Raw genomic sequence first — 15,676 nt, 5'->3', positions numbered from 1 at the left:
AGGGCAGCCCCCCACATGGGCGGCTGTAGCCCTACAACCCCTCACTGACACCTTTTGGTGTGACACAGGTACCGGACGCTCTAGCCAATGTGCCCAGTTATGGGTGGTCTGGATGGTTTTGACCAAGGAACCTGGCCCGGTACATGTTCGTACTGACAGCTGGGCTGTGTATTGAGGCCTGATGCTGTGGCTGCCCAGGTGGGCAGCCCAAGAGTGTCTGATTGGCCACTGCCCGCTATGGGGCAGGGACCTCTGGGAGGACCTGTGGAGAAGGGGCCTAAGCACAGGCACATGCACCCGGCAATGATATGGCAGATGCCCTAGTGCGAGTACGCTCACTTGTGGCGCCCCCATGGCCGCTTGGCTCCACAAGAAGCTTGGCCATGTGGGTGCCTGGACCATGGGGCTGGTGGCTACCCGCTGGGGCTTACAGCTAACGAGAGCCGAGGCACAACAAGCTGTCCATCAGTGTCCTTGGTGTGCAGAGCACTGCCCCACAGATGACGTCTGCCCACCTCCATGGGGTCCGTACCTCAGGGGGTGTGGACCCTACGAGACTGGCAGGTAGACTACATCAGGCCGCTCCCTGCAGACCAGGGAGCCCGCTACGCCCTAACGGCAGTGGACACTGCCACTGGGCTGGGCTTCGCTTACCCTGTGGCCAGGCAGACCAACGACACACGCTCCTAGCACTGGATCACCTGTCGGCTGCCTATGGCTGGCCCTTGCTCATTGTCAGTGATCGAGGCACCCACAGTACAGGTTCACAGGTTCAAACCTGGGCGAAGGACAATGATGTCCAATGGCAACTACACGTCCCATACTGACCTCAGGCTGCCGGTACAGTTGAACGCTTTAATGGGTTATTGAAGGACAAGTTAAGGGTAGTGGCAGGTGGAAACATTGGAAAAACCAGGTACTAGTAGCTGTTTGCCTATTAAATGAGCAGCCATGGAAGACTGGTAAGGCCCCCTTGGACAAGGTAACTGAGGGGCTCCCGCAACTCCTATGGGTCACGGGGACCAGGGTCCCGGAGGTACAGCCCAGGCTAAAGTAGGGGATGGTAATCCTCCCTGCTCCATCCACGGTAGCACCGGTAGGACACAGGAATGGACCTGGCCTTGGCAGGCTCAGGTCACCCAAGAACCCTGGGTCGCCCTGCTTGAGCCCTGGGAACAGGGTCTAGAGAAGGGCCTGGAGGTCATACCCTGGCTTGGGCGCTGGCCCTTCATGGTGCAAGTGACTTTACCAGCCAAGGTAAGCGGGTCCCTCTTATGAGGAACCCCCGTGCTACCCCTTTGGCCCATACCCCGGTACTCGATGGATCTAGCCCCCAGCCCCCTACTGATGACCCATGGAGCACAGGTGGGGTACCACCGACCAGGAGCTGCCCCCATATCGATTACGGTGCTATCACAGGAGAAGCATGTAGCCTGCATTTTGCCAGAAAGCCGTGACTTACCCATGATGGTCTCTTTATCTGCTCTGTCATATCGCCCAGGTTAGTCACAGGAAACAGCATTCTATCCTGGGTGCACATCTGTGCCCGGGTGCATAACACCTCGTACTACTGGGTGTGCACAGAGCTGCCAGCAGAGACTGATGGACTGCCTTGGTGAGTCTCCCCTGTCACTGGTACCAACTGGACTGACCTCCAGCACGGGGACTGGAGCAATCTGGAGGGGAACACTCGCCGCCACACTGTTGAAGCCCTCTTGCAAAGGCAGCGCCACAACAACCCCACTCTCCTCGGCAAGGCTGTGGACAATGCCTGGGGGTGGTTGGTGGGAATTCATGTAACATTGTCTTACCGCACTCCTGTGTGTGTTGAACAACGACACCCCACGGTTCCAAACTGTACAGTGGGCTGGTTACCTGAGGAGCTCTGCCTCAACATTACTGTTGTAACTAACCCGACCTACTGGTGGGATGGATGACGTATAGTGGGGACGAACCCCACTGATTCCCTGCCAGATGGGTTTGTGGTTTCTACGGCTGGACATATCTGCCAGCCCGATGGATGGGCCGCTGGACTTGAGGGCACCCCTTTATTCACGGTCACCTCCTGCACACGTTACCCCAAAGGCCAGCCAATTGGGACCCAGTCTACTATTGTTGGCACTGGGAGAAACAGGTAGCCTGGTGGTTTTACCCCTTAGCCATCTTATTGCCAGGGGATGGAGTGATAGACGTAGGGCTACTGGTGGAAGCCCTTGCCCAACACGTCGCAAACGCTCTGAACATCACACGAGCATCCTTAGCCCTGCTTCCTAATGAAACAACACAAATGAGAAAGGTGGTACTGCAGAACAGGGTGGCTCTAGGCCTATTAACTACTGAGCAGGAGGGGAACATGTACCCTCTTGCACATTGAATGCTGTGGTTACATCCCGGACCACCAACAAAAGGTACAGGAGGCCTTGCAGGAAATAGACAATGAGGTTTTGGCGATCTAAGCCCCGCAGGACCCCCTTTCGCGTTGGTGAGACTCCCTGGGCCCTTCGTGGAGGTGGGCAGGCCTTATCTTGGCAGGTATCACTGTCAGCCAAGTGGTCCTCTATTGCTCCATGTAGTGCTGTTGCGGCCTTTGTGTACAGGGACATGCTCTTATGGTCAAGTCCCAAACTGCCACCCTGCAGGGGGTGGACTGACAGGGCCCGGGTACGTTCTAATACATGAACGGAAGCCTGGAACACAGACCCAGGTATGTCCAAATATGTGCAGGCTGGGGTACGAGCCTTGACCCCGGGGCCTGCTGCGCAGGTGCGTCGGCTCCAGTTACCTAAGCCCTTCTGTAAGCATGACTTGCACTTGCAGGAGGGAGCATGCGCAGTCCCCTGCGCTCTCCTCCCCCAAACCATTATATAAGGTTGCTATTGGTGATTAAAGATGCTGGTTTTCCTCATGTCGGCTCCGCGTGCCTTTTTTACGTAAAGCTGGGAATCTCACCGCCGAAACCTCCCCTGCAAACCCCCGGCGATGACAACCATCAAACATTGTGCACCCACCACGCTCCACTCAGTAACAGTACGGGGCTTGTTCCAGCCACCTACAAGAAACTACAAGTCATCACTGAGGGGCAAAACTGACACAGAAAAGAAGGATTTGTGGAAGATACACTCTACCTGCCCCATGACTTGCCTCCATTCAGACAGAATTCCAAATGCAGGAATGGGAACAAGGAGAAGGTAAGTGCTCAGGTCATAGTTCTCCCTCCCGCCCTGCTTTTGCAGTTTCACTGCCGTCTGACCCAGCCTTGTCCTGTACCTCCTCCTTGCTTTGTTGTCTGTCTCCTTCATGGGAATACTCCCCCGCTAAGAGCAGGGATCTTGCCTGACTTGCTCACCCCATACCACCAAGAGGACTCAGGCCCAGTGTAGCCCTTGGTACCACTGTATATAGGATGTCTTTGCTGAGACCAAGCCAGGAGTCCCGGTTATAGAAGCAGGCCTATGAGGAGAGAAAACATACCAGGCCAGACGCTGATTCTTGCTCTGGAAAAATGCTGTAACTTCCACATGCAAGAAAGTTTACTTTGAAAAGAACGCACACCTGTTTCCTCACACACTCCTTTCCAGCTAGCACAGACCTGGGTCTTGTTGGGGCAAAGAAACAACCCTCCTCCCCACCCTACCACTACCAGCAAGTACCTACTTTTTGTCAGTATTTGGGGAAAACTTTATCTGAGGGGCGGGCTACTTTCTTCACACAAATGGAAAGTGGTTGAGAGGGGTAGGAAAGTAATGGCAGAAGGCATGAAAAAAACTAGAACTGTAATTATTTATGTGATGAAGGGTTGTTCTCAGAATGCTGTGCAGAGATGCAATGTGATGGAATTATTCCCATTACATTAATAATAATAACGGGCCTTCACCTCCCATGACAAGAAGCTGAAAATCTAAATAATTTTATCTTCTCCTCTGAATATTTCCCAGGATACAACAGTAGCTGTCAGGCAGAGAAAAATTATTCACTGAGAACATTAAAATACTCCCTTTCAAAAATGACTTTGAGATAATATTTGTTATGTGACTTTGGTAATTTTATATATATATATATACGCATATATATATACATGTATATGTATATATGTATACATATATACACATACATATACATACATATATTCATATATATACAAACATTCATAAATTTACTAAAATATTCAATTCTGTTGATGGAACAATTTAGACTTTATACAGCAATTTTATCTACTGTAACAGATATAAAATGATATATGTCTATGCCATGTCTGAAATAGTAATATCTATGTAGTTAAGCAGTGCATTTAAAAATTTATTTATATAAAATGTCATAAAATCAAAGTACCCCATCTCAACCAGGCACAGAAATATTTTAACTATTCTCTTAAAGCAGAATAAATATTAATGCATTAAGATTTCAAACACCTAAGGAATGAAAGTTCACACCTCCCCTACAAACAGAAGGATGTCTTCTCACTTAAATGAGCACACTGTCATCACTGTATTTCAGAACTTTGATCTGTGCAAGTTCACAAAGTCAACTCAATCAGCATGTTCAGGCACTAAACAAACTCACAAATACTAAAGTGTAAGCCAGGCGGCCATCAAAATTAATTAGATCATTATATTTTAGAGCCTCAAAGGACTCTAGAAAGCAAATGGTTCAACCCTTTCATTTTCCAATTGAGAACGGAATTGCTGAATAATTTGCCCAAGGCATGACTAGACCTATATTTCTCACACAGGCACTGCTCTTTAATTTACAGTAGGCTATATCAGGTTGATGGACAAAATATTATTGGGGGGGGGTTGGAACATGGGAAATCAATTCATAATGTTGACTTAGCAACCATGGAACTCTGTAGCTTAACACAGTACCTTCCGGAGAGTTGGTACTTAATAAATAGTTGGTAAATGTGAATGAATGAATGGAGTTCTTGAAAAATGTGTACTTGCTTCAAATTATACTTCCTTCTAGACATGAAAAAACCTAGCAAACTTTCCTTGTGTATCTTTCTAGAAGCAACCTGAAAAGGTTTACCAATCTGAAGCATCTTACAGCACGCCTATCCCAGGAATCACTTGCTGGTTTTCCCTATGTTGAATTCTTCTTTTCATTTTTTTCTTTTCTATTTTTAATGTGTTTACGAGTAGACACAAACTCAGTAGACAAGGTGTCCTATCTGATTACTGTGCTATCAAACTTCATGAAAAAGTTCTTATGAAATCATCCACCTCTATTCCAAACATTATGTAATTTTTAAGTTCAGGTGTACTGTTATGTCTATTTCTAGAATAACCCTATTAGCCTCACAATTAGCTCAACATAAAATCAAGGGAGGTTCTGTTTCCTGCATTTTTGCCTCATGCCCTTCATAAGTAATTTATACTTTTTATAAATTATGCCTCTGCCCATTCCTATGTTGGTGGTTTGTTTTTCGCTTGTTTAAATCATCACCGTTTCATAAAAATGCCGAACACTTATCATCTGTGCGTTGTTTTTGATACTTGGCCACTTGCTGAATTTAATGTTACCTGTTTCAAGCATACGTCTCCTTCCCGCAATGAGATTACTGCTTAGAGTGAGAAGACACATCTTACAGTATCACAGGGCATAGTCAATGAATTTAGATTTAATTGTTTGAAGCTATTGGAAATAAAGAACCATATAAAAAGTGTTTTCCAGTGAATCAATTTCAATCAGAAATCCAGTCCTTCCAGAATTGTTTGGGTGCATTTAGGAAAGGATACAGTAATGGAAAGAAGTCCAAAATATGTTCACTTAGTACATTACAATGAACAAATTCCTTTTTTTTTTTAACTAGGTTTGATAGATGAAAAAAACATCAGACAGGATATTTACATTTCAACATAATAGTTAATGGGTTAACTAGTCCACATATCTTTGTGCAGGTGATGGTAAAATTGGGTTGGAAAATAAGATAATTATGTGCATTTAAGAAGGTTCATTCATCCATCATTTTACTCACCAAATATTTACTGCTAAGGACCAGATTAAATGTAAATTATAATATACCAAAATAAGTGAGCCATAGAACCTACCATTAACTAGCTCACTATCTAGTGAAGGATAAACAAAATGTGGATAGAGTTGTGCACAAAGCTATAGAGATAAAGACTAATAAGCCAGACTTGGATGGGAACAGAAATCAGGCTCCGGGAGATGGTCTGGGGAATATCTTAGGGGAGGAGCACACCTAAGCTGAATCTGAAGACAAATAAGTTTTGACAAAAAAGAAGTTTGGGTGGTAGCATGATTAGGGAGAATTTCAGACAAAGAAGGCAGTAAAAACCAAGAGACATTATGGGCATGGAGCAAATTACAAGCCATTTCAAGTTGTGAAAGCATCAAGCCCAGTTTAGGGAGTGATAGAATATGATGATGCAGAGTCCGATCATGAACTTGAGAGCTGTGGTGAAGACTTCAGCTTTGCCCTGTAGGACAGGGAGCCATTGGAGGGCTTTAATCATGTGAACCGCATGGTCAAATTTTGGTTCAGACAGATGACACTGGAAATGAGTGCAGAACAGAACTCAAGGGGAAAAGACCGGAAGAAAGGATGCCCATTAGGAAGTTACCATTGCTTCTTGAGAGCAAAGAAGAACCTCAACAACGGCTGTGGCAGAGAGATGAAAATCACGGAACTTCCTAACATTTAGTAAGTAGAATCAGCAGGTGGTGAACAATTGGGAATATGTGGTAAGGGGAAGAAGTCAAGCCTGTCTAGATTTCAAACATAGGGAGATACGCGTAGTGCTGACATTGAAGAAGATAGAAAGTTTTGGGGTAGAAGATGGTTAGGTTAGTTTTAGGAATGTTGGGTATAAAGTCTCTGAACTCAAAAAAAATCTTATCAGTGTCTGGGTGTCAATTTGAAGAAAAGTCTCTTTCATTGAGTCCTATTTGTGTCAATAAACATAAGCATAACTAAATACCACATAGCTAGAATACTGACAAATATCTAAATTATGGTAAGATTAAAAAAGATAACAAATGAGTAACAAAATCAAGGCCCAAAATGATCCTGACAGGCTGAAATATAGATCAACAAAATTAAATTTAACAGGAAAACATTAAAAATCTTACATTATAGGATGGCAAAATGTGACTTGACAGCTGTTCATGTAAAAATAAATGAAATTGTAGTACCACTTAAACTTAACATAACCTCTATTGAGTCTGAAAACTTGGACTCCATTCAAAGAAATATGTAATACATTTTTTTTTTAACAATACATTTTTCAGGTTGAGGTGAGCCACAAAACCCTCAGAGTTGCACCAAAACGTTTCACTGGCCACCACAGTTTATGAGGAGGGACAGCATGGGCAGGTAGGCCTCCCCATCTGTCCAGAAAACTCCCTTCAACCTGAAAAGATCTCCCTTTATTTATCATACAAAGCGGGCTTTGTGTTAAAGTTCCTTTAACTAAAGGTTTCTACTTCCCAAACCACTGATTGTAATCCTGGGTTGTAATCACCCATAGTAAACTCTGCACAAGTCAAACCACATCTTGGATATTTGTGTTTGGTCCCAGGTATCTCATATTAACGTGGCCACTGAAGCACCCACAAGTTTGCAGGTAGAACGTAACCAGCAAGCCTTCTCACTGAGGAATGGCTGAAAGAATCAGGGACTCTTTAGCTGGAGAAGACTCAAATGCACATCGACATATGTCTCCAAAGATCTAAAGGGCTGTCAAATGGAAGAGTCATATTCTCCATGCAGTCTTTATGATGGCTCCACTGGGAGGCAGAGTACAGACTATGAGGAAGGAGGCTATAGACTAACACAGGAGGGGACGGAACCCATTCAGAGTAACAGAAACAGTTGTAACGTAAAACATGGGCTGCGTGGAGGTGTGTGGGCAATTCTATCTGCTAGAGAAAAGTTGATTAGCTTTAACAGCTCTGTTTTGCAACTCCAGAATACAAGACACGCACAACCCAACCACATGCTTGTTTGGTGCCTCAGCTCTGTGGCAGACTGCTATACTTCCCAAATTCAAATTCATTTACTCAGCAAGTACCAAGTATTCATGTCACAACGTAAACATTTTCAAACTTGAATAAGCCCTCAGGTAGTTCACAGACCAGTAGAGGTGGCAGATTTGTGAACAAATTCTTACAGTGCATGCTACAATACCAACCTGGAAAAGGAATACCATGAATGACATCCCCTTCAGGCCAAAAGGAAGACAGACAGGATACATCCTCCTGCTAAACCCAAGTCCCTTTCAAAAACACAGGTTTCCCCAGCACCATTATCTTATTTTGAATCGTAGGTGGACCCGCTAGGTCAAGGTCTTTCTCATTTTACTTTATAAATCCGATTCACTTTAACTGTTATAGGCATACATTGGGATGACTGCCTGATTGACAGACAATCCTTTTTTCTTCTTGTAACAAGTATTACCCTTCTAAGTACTGAGGTGGTCATATGACCTAGCTAATCTCCAGGAGAAGGGGACATTTAATGTAAATATATTTCATGTCACCATACACTAAAACCTGACTATGTCTCAAGATCAGGTCTCATCTACGGGTCACAATAAAACATACAATCACTAGCTTTCTTTGTGATTTTTATAAGAAGGTTTCAATGAAAAAGTCTAAATAAAAGATTTGGAGAAAAAAGTAAGCAGTGAACCGTATCTGTAAAATACGTATATCTTCTGGAATTTTAAAATAATTTCTAAAATATTCCTTAACTAAAAAACTCTAGAGCAAATAAAACCAAAATACTATTTTTCCATATTCATGAAAAGTTCCGTAGGGACACTATTTATATACCATTTGGCAGTGTTTTTAAAGACTTACAAAGTACTCAGAGAGTAACCTCAAAAGAGCTTATTTAAATAGGCCACCCTCCCCCCAAGTTCTTCAAACCTCTGACTGCTTACTTTTGGTCTCTCTCTGTTTTAATGTCTTATTCCTAAAGGGTAGTAGGATATATGAGTGTACTTCATATTTTATGGGCTTTACAAATGGAAAATATAATTTTCACACAAAAAGAAATGACCCACATAGCAAATTAATAGTTTGTTATTATTTAATGGCACCCATGTCATCTGCAAAATAATATCCAACTCCTTAGCCAGGTCCCCAGTTCCCTTAGAGTTTCACACATGGCTGCGTTTTCCAGCCTCCCATCTTCTCACCTCATCCCACACACTTTACCGGCCAACACCCTGCTCACTATGTTGTCCCAGGCCTCAGAGCCTGGGCACCTGCTGGTTTCTGCCGGGAACATCTTTCCTCTCTGTTTGTCTGCCTGGAGAAGGTATATTTTAAACTCAGCTCCAGGGTATTCCTTTACCTTTCCCTGTCCTTGCCCACCCCCAGGCAGAGTCAAGCCTCTGTTACAGCACTGACCACAGCACAAAAGCCACCTTGAATTCCTCACAGGAGACCCTGAGCTCCCGGAGGACAGACACTGCACTTGATCCACCCAGAAAACTGCCTGATGGAGGCAGGAAGTCCATAAATGCTGAATGAATGAATAAACAAATGAATGAATGAATTTCAGTGAAAAGGCACTGGACACTTCCAATGAAGACAGCCCAGGAGTCTAGCCTCTGAAGTATCTCCTCTGTCCAAATACATGGCAATGAGAGAGAAAATAGAAGAGAAAAATTAAAAAGATATAGTTAGACTCAAAAACAAGCCTAACCTCTCAGTGATCAAAAACAGCATGGAGAATTCAAAGTGGAGAGTAAGGCTGAAGCCCTGGGCCTGTGAGTTCCTCGTCCAGAAAGAGGAGAAACAGCAGTAGTGCAGGAAGCCCCCCACCTGCAGGGTAACTGAGTCTCAGCCCACGTGTGATGGGACCAAAGCCAGGCCTAGCATGAGGCTGCACCCTCTAGAGCAGTGGATCTCAACCTTCCTAATGCCGCAACCCCTTAATACAGTTCCTCATGTTGTGGTGACCCCAACCATAAAATTATTTTCACTGCTACTCTATAACTGTAATTTTGCTACTGTTATGAATCGTCATGTAAATATCTGATATGCAGGGTGTATTTTCATTGTTACAAATTGAACATAATTAAAGCATAGTGATTAATCACAAAAACAATATGTAATTATATATTGTGAAATATTTATAATTCATGAAGTGTTGTTTTACCTCCAATACTGCTGCTTTCAACACAGCAGCTGCTTTCTACACAGTAGCTGCTCTCTACACACGTGTGACTGGTCCGCATAAGTACACTATGGTGCCAACCCTGTCACATACACCTGTATTTGTACGGGGTGTATGTGATGGGGTTGGCACGATGATGTCATCATGACAGGTACTCGTATGTGGGCGTATCTGCATGTGGGAGGACCCTCCTGGAGACGGATAGAGGAGCAGTGTCTCGGTTCCTAAGACCATGGGAAAATATGTTTTCCGATGGTCTTAGGTGACCTCTGTGAAAGGGTTGTTCGACCCCCAAAGGGGTCGCGACCCACAGGTTGAGAACCGCTGCTCTAGAGAGTCAGGAACACCACATTTAATCCAGGCTCCTCCACCAGCTAGCCACGATTCTGGGCAAGTTACCGAACCTACCCTGTGCCACTTCAGTTTCATTTGTCAGATGAAGCTATTAAGAGTCATTCCTTGTGGGGTTGTTAGGACTAAATGAGTTAATGTTTTTAAAATGGGCAAAGTGACAAAACTTGGCATGTTACAAGTGTGGACTACGATATTATCATAATTACTATGATTTTACAGTATTACTGTTATGGTTGTTAAGAGAATAACAAAACCCCTCTTGCTGTCAGGGGCTGCCGCTTATATGGGGCTGAGGGGCGAGTTTGGAAGGAAGGCCCAGCCATGGTGTATGGCCATAAGCTGAACCTCGTTGTCACTAATCCATGACTAACTGTACCATGCACTGGAGATGCCATGGGGCAGGAACCCCTGACTTCTAAGATAAGTTTGGTTCTGGCCTGCAGGATCAAAGAAACAGAGGTAACCCAAAGAATCGCAGGAATGGGAGTGGAGGGAAAGGCTGCACAGTAAAGCGTGGTCGGGAGAGAGAGGGGAGAGACAGACAAACAAGAGTCTGGAGATAAAACTCAATATGTCCTTACCACTTGCTTCCTAACTGGAGTTAATATCTACTTCCAGTCTCAATGCCTGTTTTTTATTTCAGAACTTACACCAATACAAACATTAATAAAGGTTATTATACAGTCACCTGCTAGAGAACTCACCTTATAATCAATTTATACAGTATCATCCAAAAGACCTCTAAACAGACAACCAAAGTGTATGATTTAGAAGTAAATAATTGCCATAAACAGAAAATTTTCAACCCAGAAAGTAAATTCCAGAAAACTTCAAAAAGAATAGATCATATTGCTGCTAACAATCCAAATCTACTACTGTTCCTAATATTTCTTAAGGAAAATTCAGAAATGATGACCTTTGGGGTTTGCTTCTAACAGTCCAAATGAAAATATAAGTAATCACAAAATGATTTGGAACCAAGAAGCCTAATCAAAAGGCTTATCTGAGATTGGTTGAAAAATAAATCAGGGGTGGTGGGAAAAGGACAGAAAACTTACCCACTGTAAAATTACATGTGATGAGCAGAAACTGCCCTGACCTTTCAGCACATGGCTGCCTCTTACACCTGAGACTCTCTTCTTCCCTTGATCTGGCTGAGTAAATGTCACCATGATCAATGAGAACAACAAATTCCGTATCTGGAGGGTGAAAGCAGTTCACCCTTATGCAGAGTACGGAGCTGGCCTCCCCTGCCTTCCCATCTGCCTCCTGTGCGCCCTTCTCCCCCTTTTCTTCTCCATTCCTCACCTTGCAGACCAATGTTCCTTGACCTCCTCCCCAGGTCCCCTCAATCCTTGCCAGTGCTCCATGTCCCAAACCCCAAAAGAATCCCTCAGTGTAAACTCATGTAGCTGAAACTTAGAGTACATGATGGACTGAGGTGACACAAGTTCTCTCCTGCTACAAACACATAAATTGCACATAAAATGTGAATTCAGAAGTTTTACTCATAGCCAAGCTCAAAAGAAAGGGCAGTCTACAGGTAGTGTAAATAAAGAAGGGTATCTTGGTGTTTCTAGGGACAGTGGACAGAGACTTACGCTCTCGGGGCTGGGAGCTAGGATTTTAATGTCAACAAAATGGAGAGCTAGAATGGAGGGCTGGAATGGAGACCACAGCATAAAACTTGCACCATTCCAGGGGTTCTCAGCCTGTACAAAGTGGACTTTAAAACTGAGCTAGACCAGAAAGCAGCAAGAAAGCCTGGCATCTCCCTGAGGTCCTTGAGAAATCAAAACTTCAACCATGTACTGTGCGTAAGGCTACAATATCTAAATTTATACTACGCAAATAGTGAAGAAACCTTCAGCCAAGAAATTAACCATAAAACTGTTCCCTAACCAGGAAAACTCCCGTGGCCTCAGAAACAAACACAGACATTCTGAGGATGCTTCCTCCATCCTAGGCACTCAAGACTGTCTTAGAAAAACCAACAAACCTCCTGTGGAGATTAGCTCACCATCAGAACAAATAAAGTGTAGAAACTAACCACCCTGAGAGTCAGTAGGCATCACAAAGAGAATTAGCACCCCAGGGCAGGAGATACTAGAACAATATTAAAAGATATTATTTAAAAGTTCATTAATTTACATTCCTATCAACAGTGCACAAGGACTTCTTCACATTCAGGACAACACTTCTATCTTGTCTCTTTGATGACAGCCATTCTAACAAGTGTGAGGTGATAACTCATTGTGGTTTTGACTTGCGTTTCCTTAATGATGCTGAACATCTTTTCATGTGCCTGATCACCATCTGAATGTCCTCTTTGGAAAAATGTTTATTCAAATCCTCTGCCCATTTTTTAAATCGGGTTGTTTTTTCTTTTTGTTGTTGTTGAAATGTATGATGTATAATGGATAAAAACTAGACTTTTGGTGGTGAATATGATGTAGTATATACAGATGTCAAATTATGATGTTGTACACCTTAAACTTATATAATTTTATAAACCAACATTACTTCAATAAAAAATAAATAAACCATAAAAGTACATTAAAATGATTAGAGAAACAAAAGAGAATAGAAACAATGCTGAAACAAAATAACAGTATAAACAAAAACTTAATGGACAGATTAAACATCAAATAGATTAAACAGATTATCCCAGCTGAAGAGAGTATTAGTGATCTAGAAGACAGATCTAAAGAAATCACCAGAATGCAATACAGACAAAACAGTAAAAATCATGAGATCAGATTCCATCTAGCCAAATTCTAACACAGTAAGTTGAATATTTTTCCATAAGATAATTATAAATCATGAAATGATATAATGTTTACTCCCTAAGGATTATTTATATTTCTTTTACAAATTTATTATTCTGAATGGCTAGATTTTTAGAGATAAAATGTTAAAGAAAATAAATTCCCTAACCCATTTAAATGATATGCCATCCTACAAGCATTCACTTAACGAGCCTGATTGTAAGATCTGTCTCATACAATGATGATACGTCTTAACTTGGCAAGTGGGACAGAGTCCGTGTTTTGCTTTTGTTTTTAAATTAACTCTTGTCCTTCCTATATCATATACATGCTTCCTCTGGCTTTGCTTCATGGAGCATATATAATGAAGCAAAGAGGAACTTTGTGAAATGAGTCCATTTCTCACTAATTTTCATTATAAAATGAGAAATGTATACCCAAAAAAAAAGGTAAGCCCAAAAGAGATTAATACATCTCGCAAAACAGCTTATTGAAGCTCAGGCTGGTCTTAATATACGTAAAAGGAGTCAGCTACTGTTAAGTTTTGAAGAATCCCCCAAAAAGTACATGAAAACCCTTCTTCAGCCACTGCCTAGTACCTGGAATTCCACTAATTTATCCCAGAGAATGCTCCTAATTCTAGGAGGAGCCAAACAATAAGAAATGGTTATTTGTAACTTGGTGCAACTGAGCTTACTGTAGTCTTTTCAACATGTAATTTTATTGGGGAGGGGAAGAAACAAGAGATGGTTTAAGGGCCCCAGTCATCTAAAGATGAGGTACATTACAGACAGGTATGCCAAAGAAGGGATGCAGATGTTGAAAGGGAGAAAGAAGAATGCTCCAAACTTCCTAAATACAACTCTATTCAGTCACTCTCAAATATAAGCTGGGCTCTCTCCAATTCAAATAAGGAATCCTTATGTATAATTATCACACACAAAATGAAACTGTTTAAAGACGGCCAGTTTGGACCACAGGAACAGCCATGGGCTTTGGAGCCAGAGTGATCTATGCGGAAACTCAGCTATGTCCCTTAATAGTTGTATTAATATAATATTAATATGTTCTTTAACCTCTCTTCAGCTCAGTTTCTGCATTGGTAGATGGGAAATAAAATATCTTCAGTTGTCATGGGTATTAAATGAAAATACGTTGTTAAGGGCTTAGCAGAACACCAGCACTAAGTAGCTGCTCAGAAAATGAAGCCATCCTTGTTACTGCCAGATTTGGGTGGCATGGTACAGCTCTGGGGAGAAGGGCTCTGAATGCAAATACCGACCCCTTTACTTACCAGACCTAGAACTTCACACACAAGGTACAAAGTCAGAACCTCTCCAAGTCTCAGATTCCTTATCTGTAAAACTGAGATAGTAGCTGCCTCACAGCATTGTTATGAAATTAAATTATACAACATGTAATACGAACATAGTCTAGTGCCTGGCACATAGGAAACCCTTAATCAACGGAAGGGATTATTATTATTTTTTTTAGGCACAATTTGCTAAATCCAGTTTCACTGGCAGGAGATGTATGATAAAGCAACAGTCATTGGTATGACCTTCAGAATAGTAAGACACTAAAAGGCGGATTTTAATTTGTAATTCCCTGGAGGGCAGAAATGTTTGGCAGATACTCCACATATTGATGACTAATCCATACAGAGACATGCTAACCCTCCTTATATAAAAGGCACAACAGATAAAAAATGACTATTAACATTTCCAAAATATGAGCTTCCGCATAAATGTTAAATTAAAATGGGAGCTCAATAGGGAATAACTACTAAGATGTTTAAAAATATAAGACATGTCTTCACATTATGCCAATTAACCTAATGCCCTTACTCCTTTAAAACTAACTACCAATTACCAATGCACCACCCAGTGAAAAGCTTTAGTTTCTTTTTTGCATTTAATCATTTTAGGCATTTGTTTTTAGAAATGAAATAGGAGTATGTAAAATGAGGTGCCCATAATCTCAAAGGTCCCTTCTACTTTGGTTTCTGTTATTCTTATTCAATGTATTAAAACTCCATCCTACAATAAGCCATTCATTCTGAAGTGACTCATTTAAGAATACTTGGTGACTCCCTAAACAAAAGAATTAGCAGAGTGAAAGGCTCTGCTTTAGGATTCTATTTAAAAGAAAGTTAATGTGAGCTAATTGCTTTCCATGCCACCATAATTAAAAATATTCTATAATCACAGCTTCCTGGAGATGGATTTGAATTGCTGAAACCTATTTTAACTAGTATAAATCGCTAAAATTCTACTTAGGAATCTGATGTCGAGTTCCATGTAGGAAAATGATTCTTTATTCACTAAGATACTTTCTTTTTTTTTTTCAATTGAGAAATTCAATAAAGAGTCACTTCTAAAATTTTCAAATAGTGAAGTCTCAA

The 15,676-nt window shown here is 42.1% G+C and overlaps 1 protein-coding gene across 1 annotated transcript in view; it reads right to left on the bottom strand.

The window, feature by feature from the left end:
- Positions 1-235: 235 nt before the first annotated feature.
- Positions 236-15,676, bottom strand: part of DCDC2 (doublecortin domain containing 2) — a 123,153-nt gene continuing 107,712 nt past the window's right edge. The window contains exons 9-11 of the mRNA XM_019640486.1: positions 2,360-2,668; positions 1,653-1,771; positions 236-262 (exon numbers count right to left, since the gene is read on the bottom strand). Of these exons, the coding sequence (XP_019496031.1) occupies positions 236-262; positions 1,653-1,771; positions 2,360-2,668 (455 nt within the window). The remainder of the gene's footprint in view (positions 263-1,652; positions 1,772-2,359; positions 2,669-15,676) is intronic.

This window comes from Hipposideros armiger, unplaced genomic scaffold (genome assembly GCF_001890085.2).
Source record: "Hipposideros armiger isolate ML-2016 unplaced genomic scaffold, ASM189008v1 scaffold_50, whole genome shotgun sequence".
NCBI lineage: Eukaryota > Metazoa > Chordata > Mammalia > Chiroptera > Hipposideridae > Hipposideros > Hipposideros armiger.
Note: the sequence above shows the minus strand (reverse complement) of the source record. Positions and strands in the feature narration are given on the sequence as shown.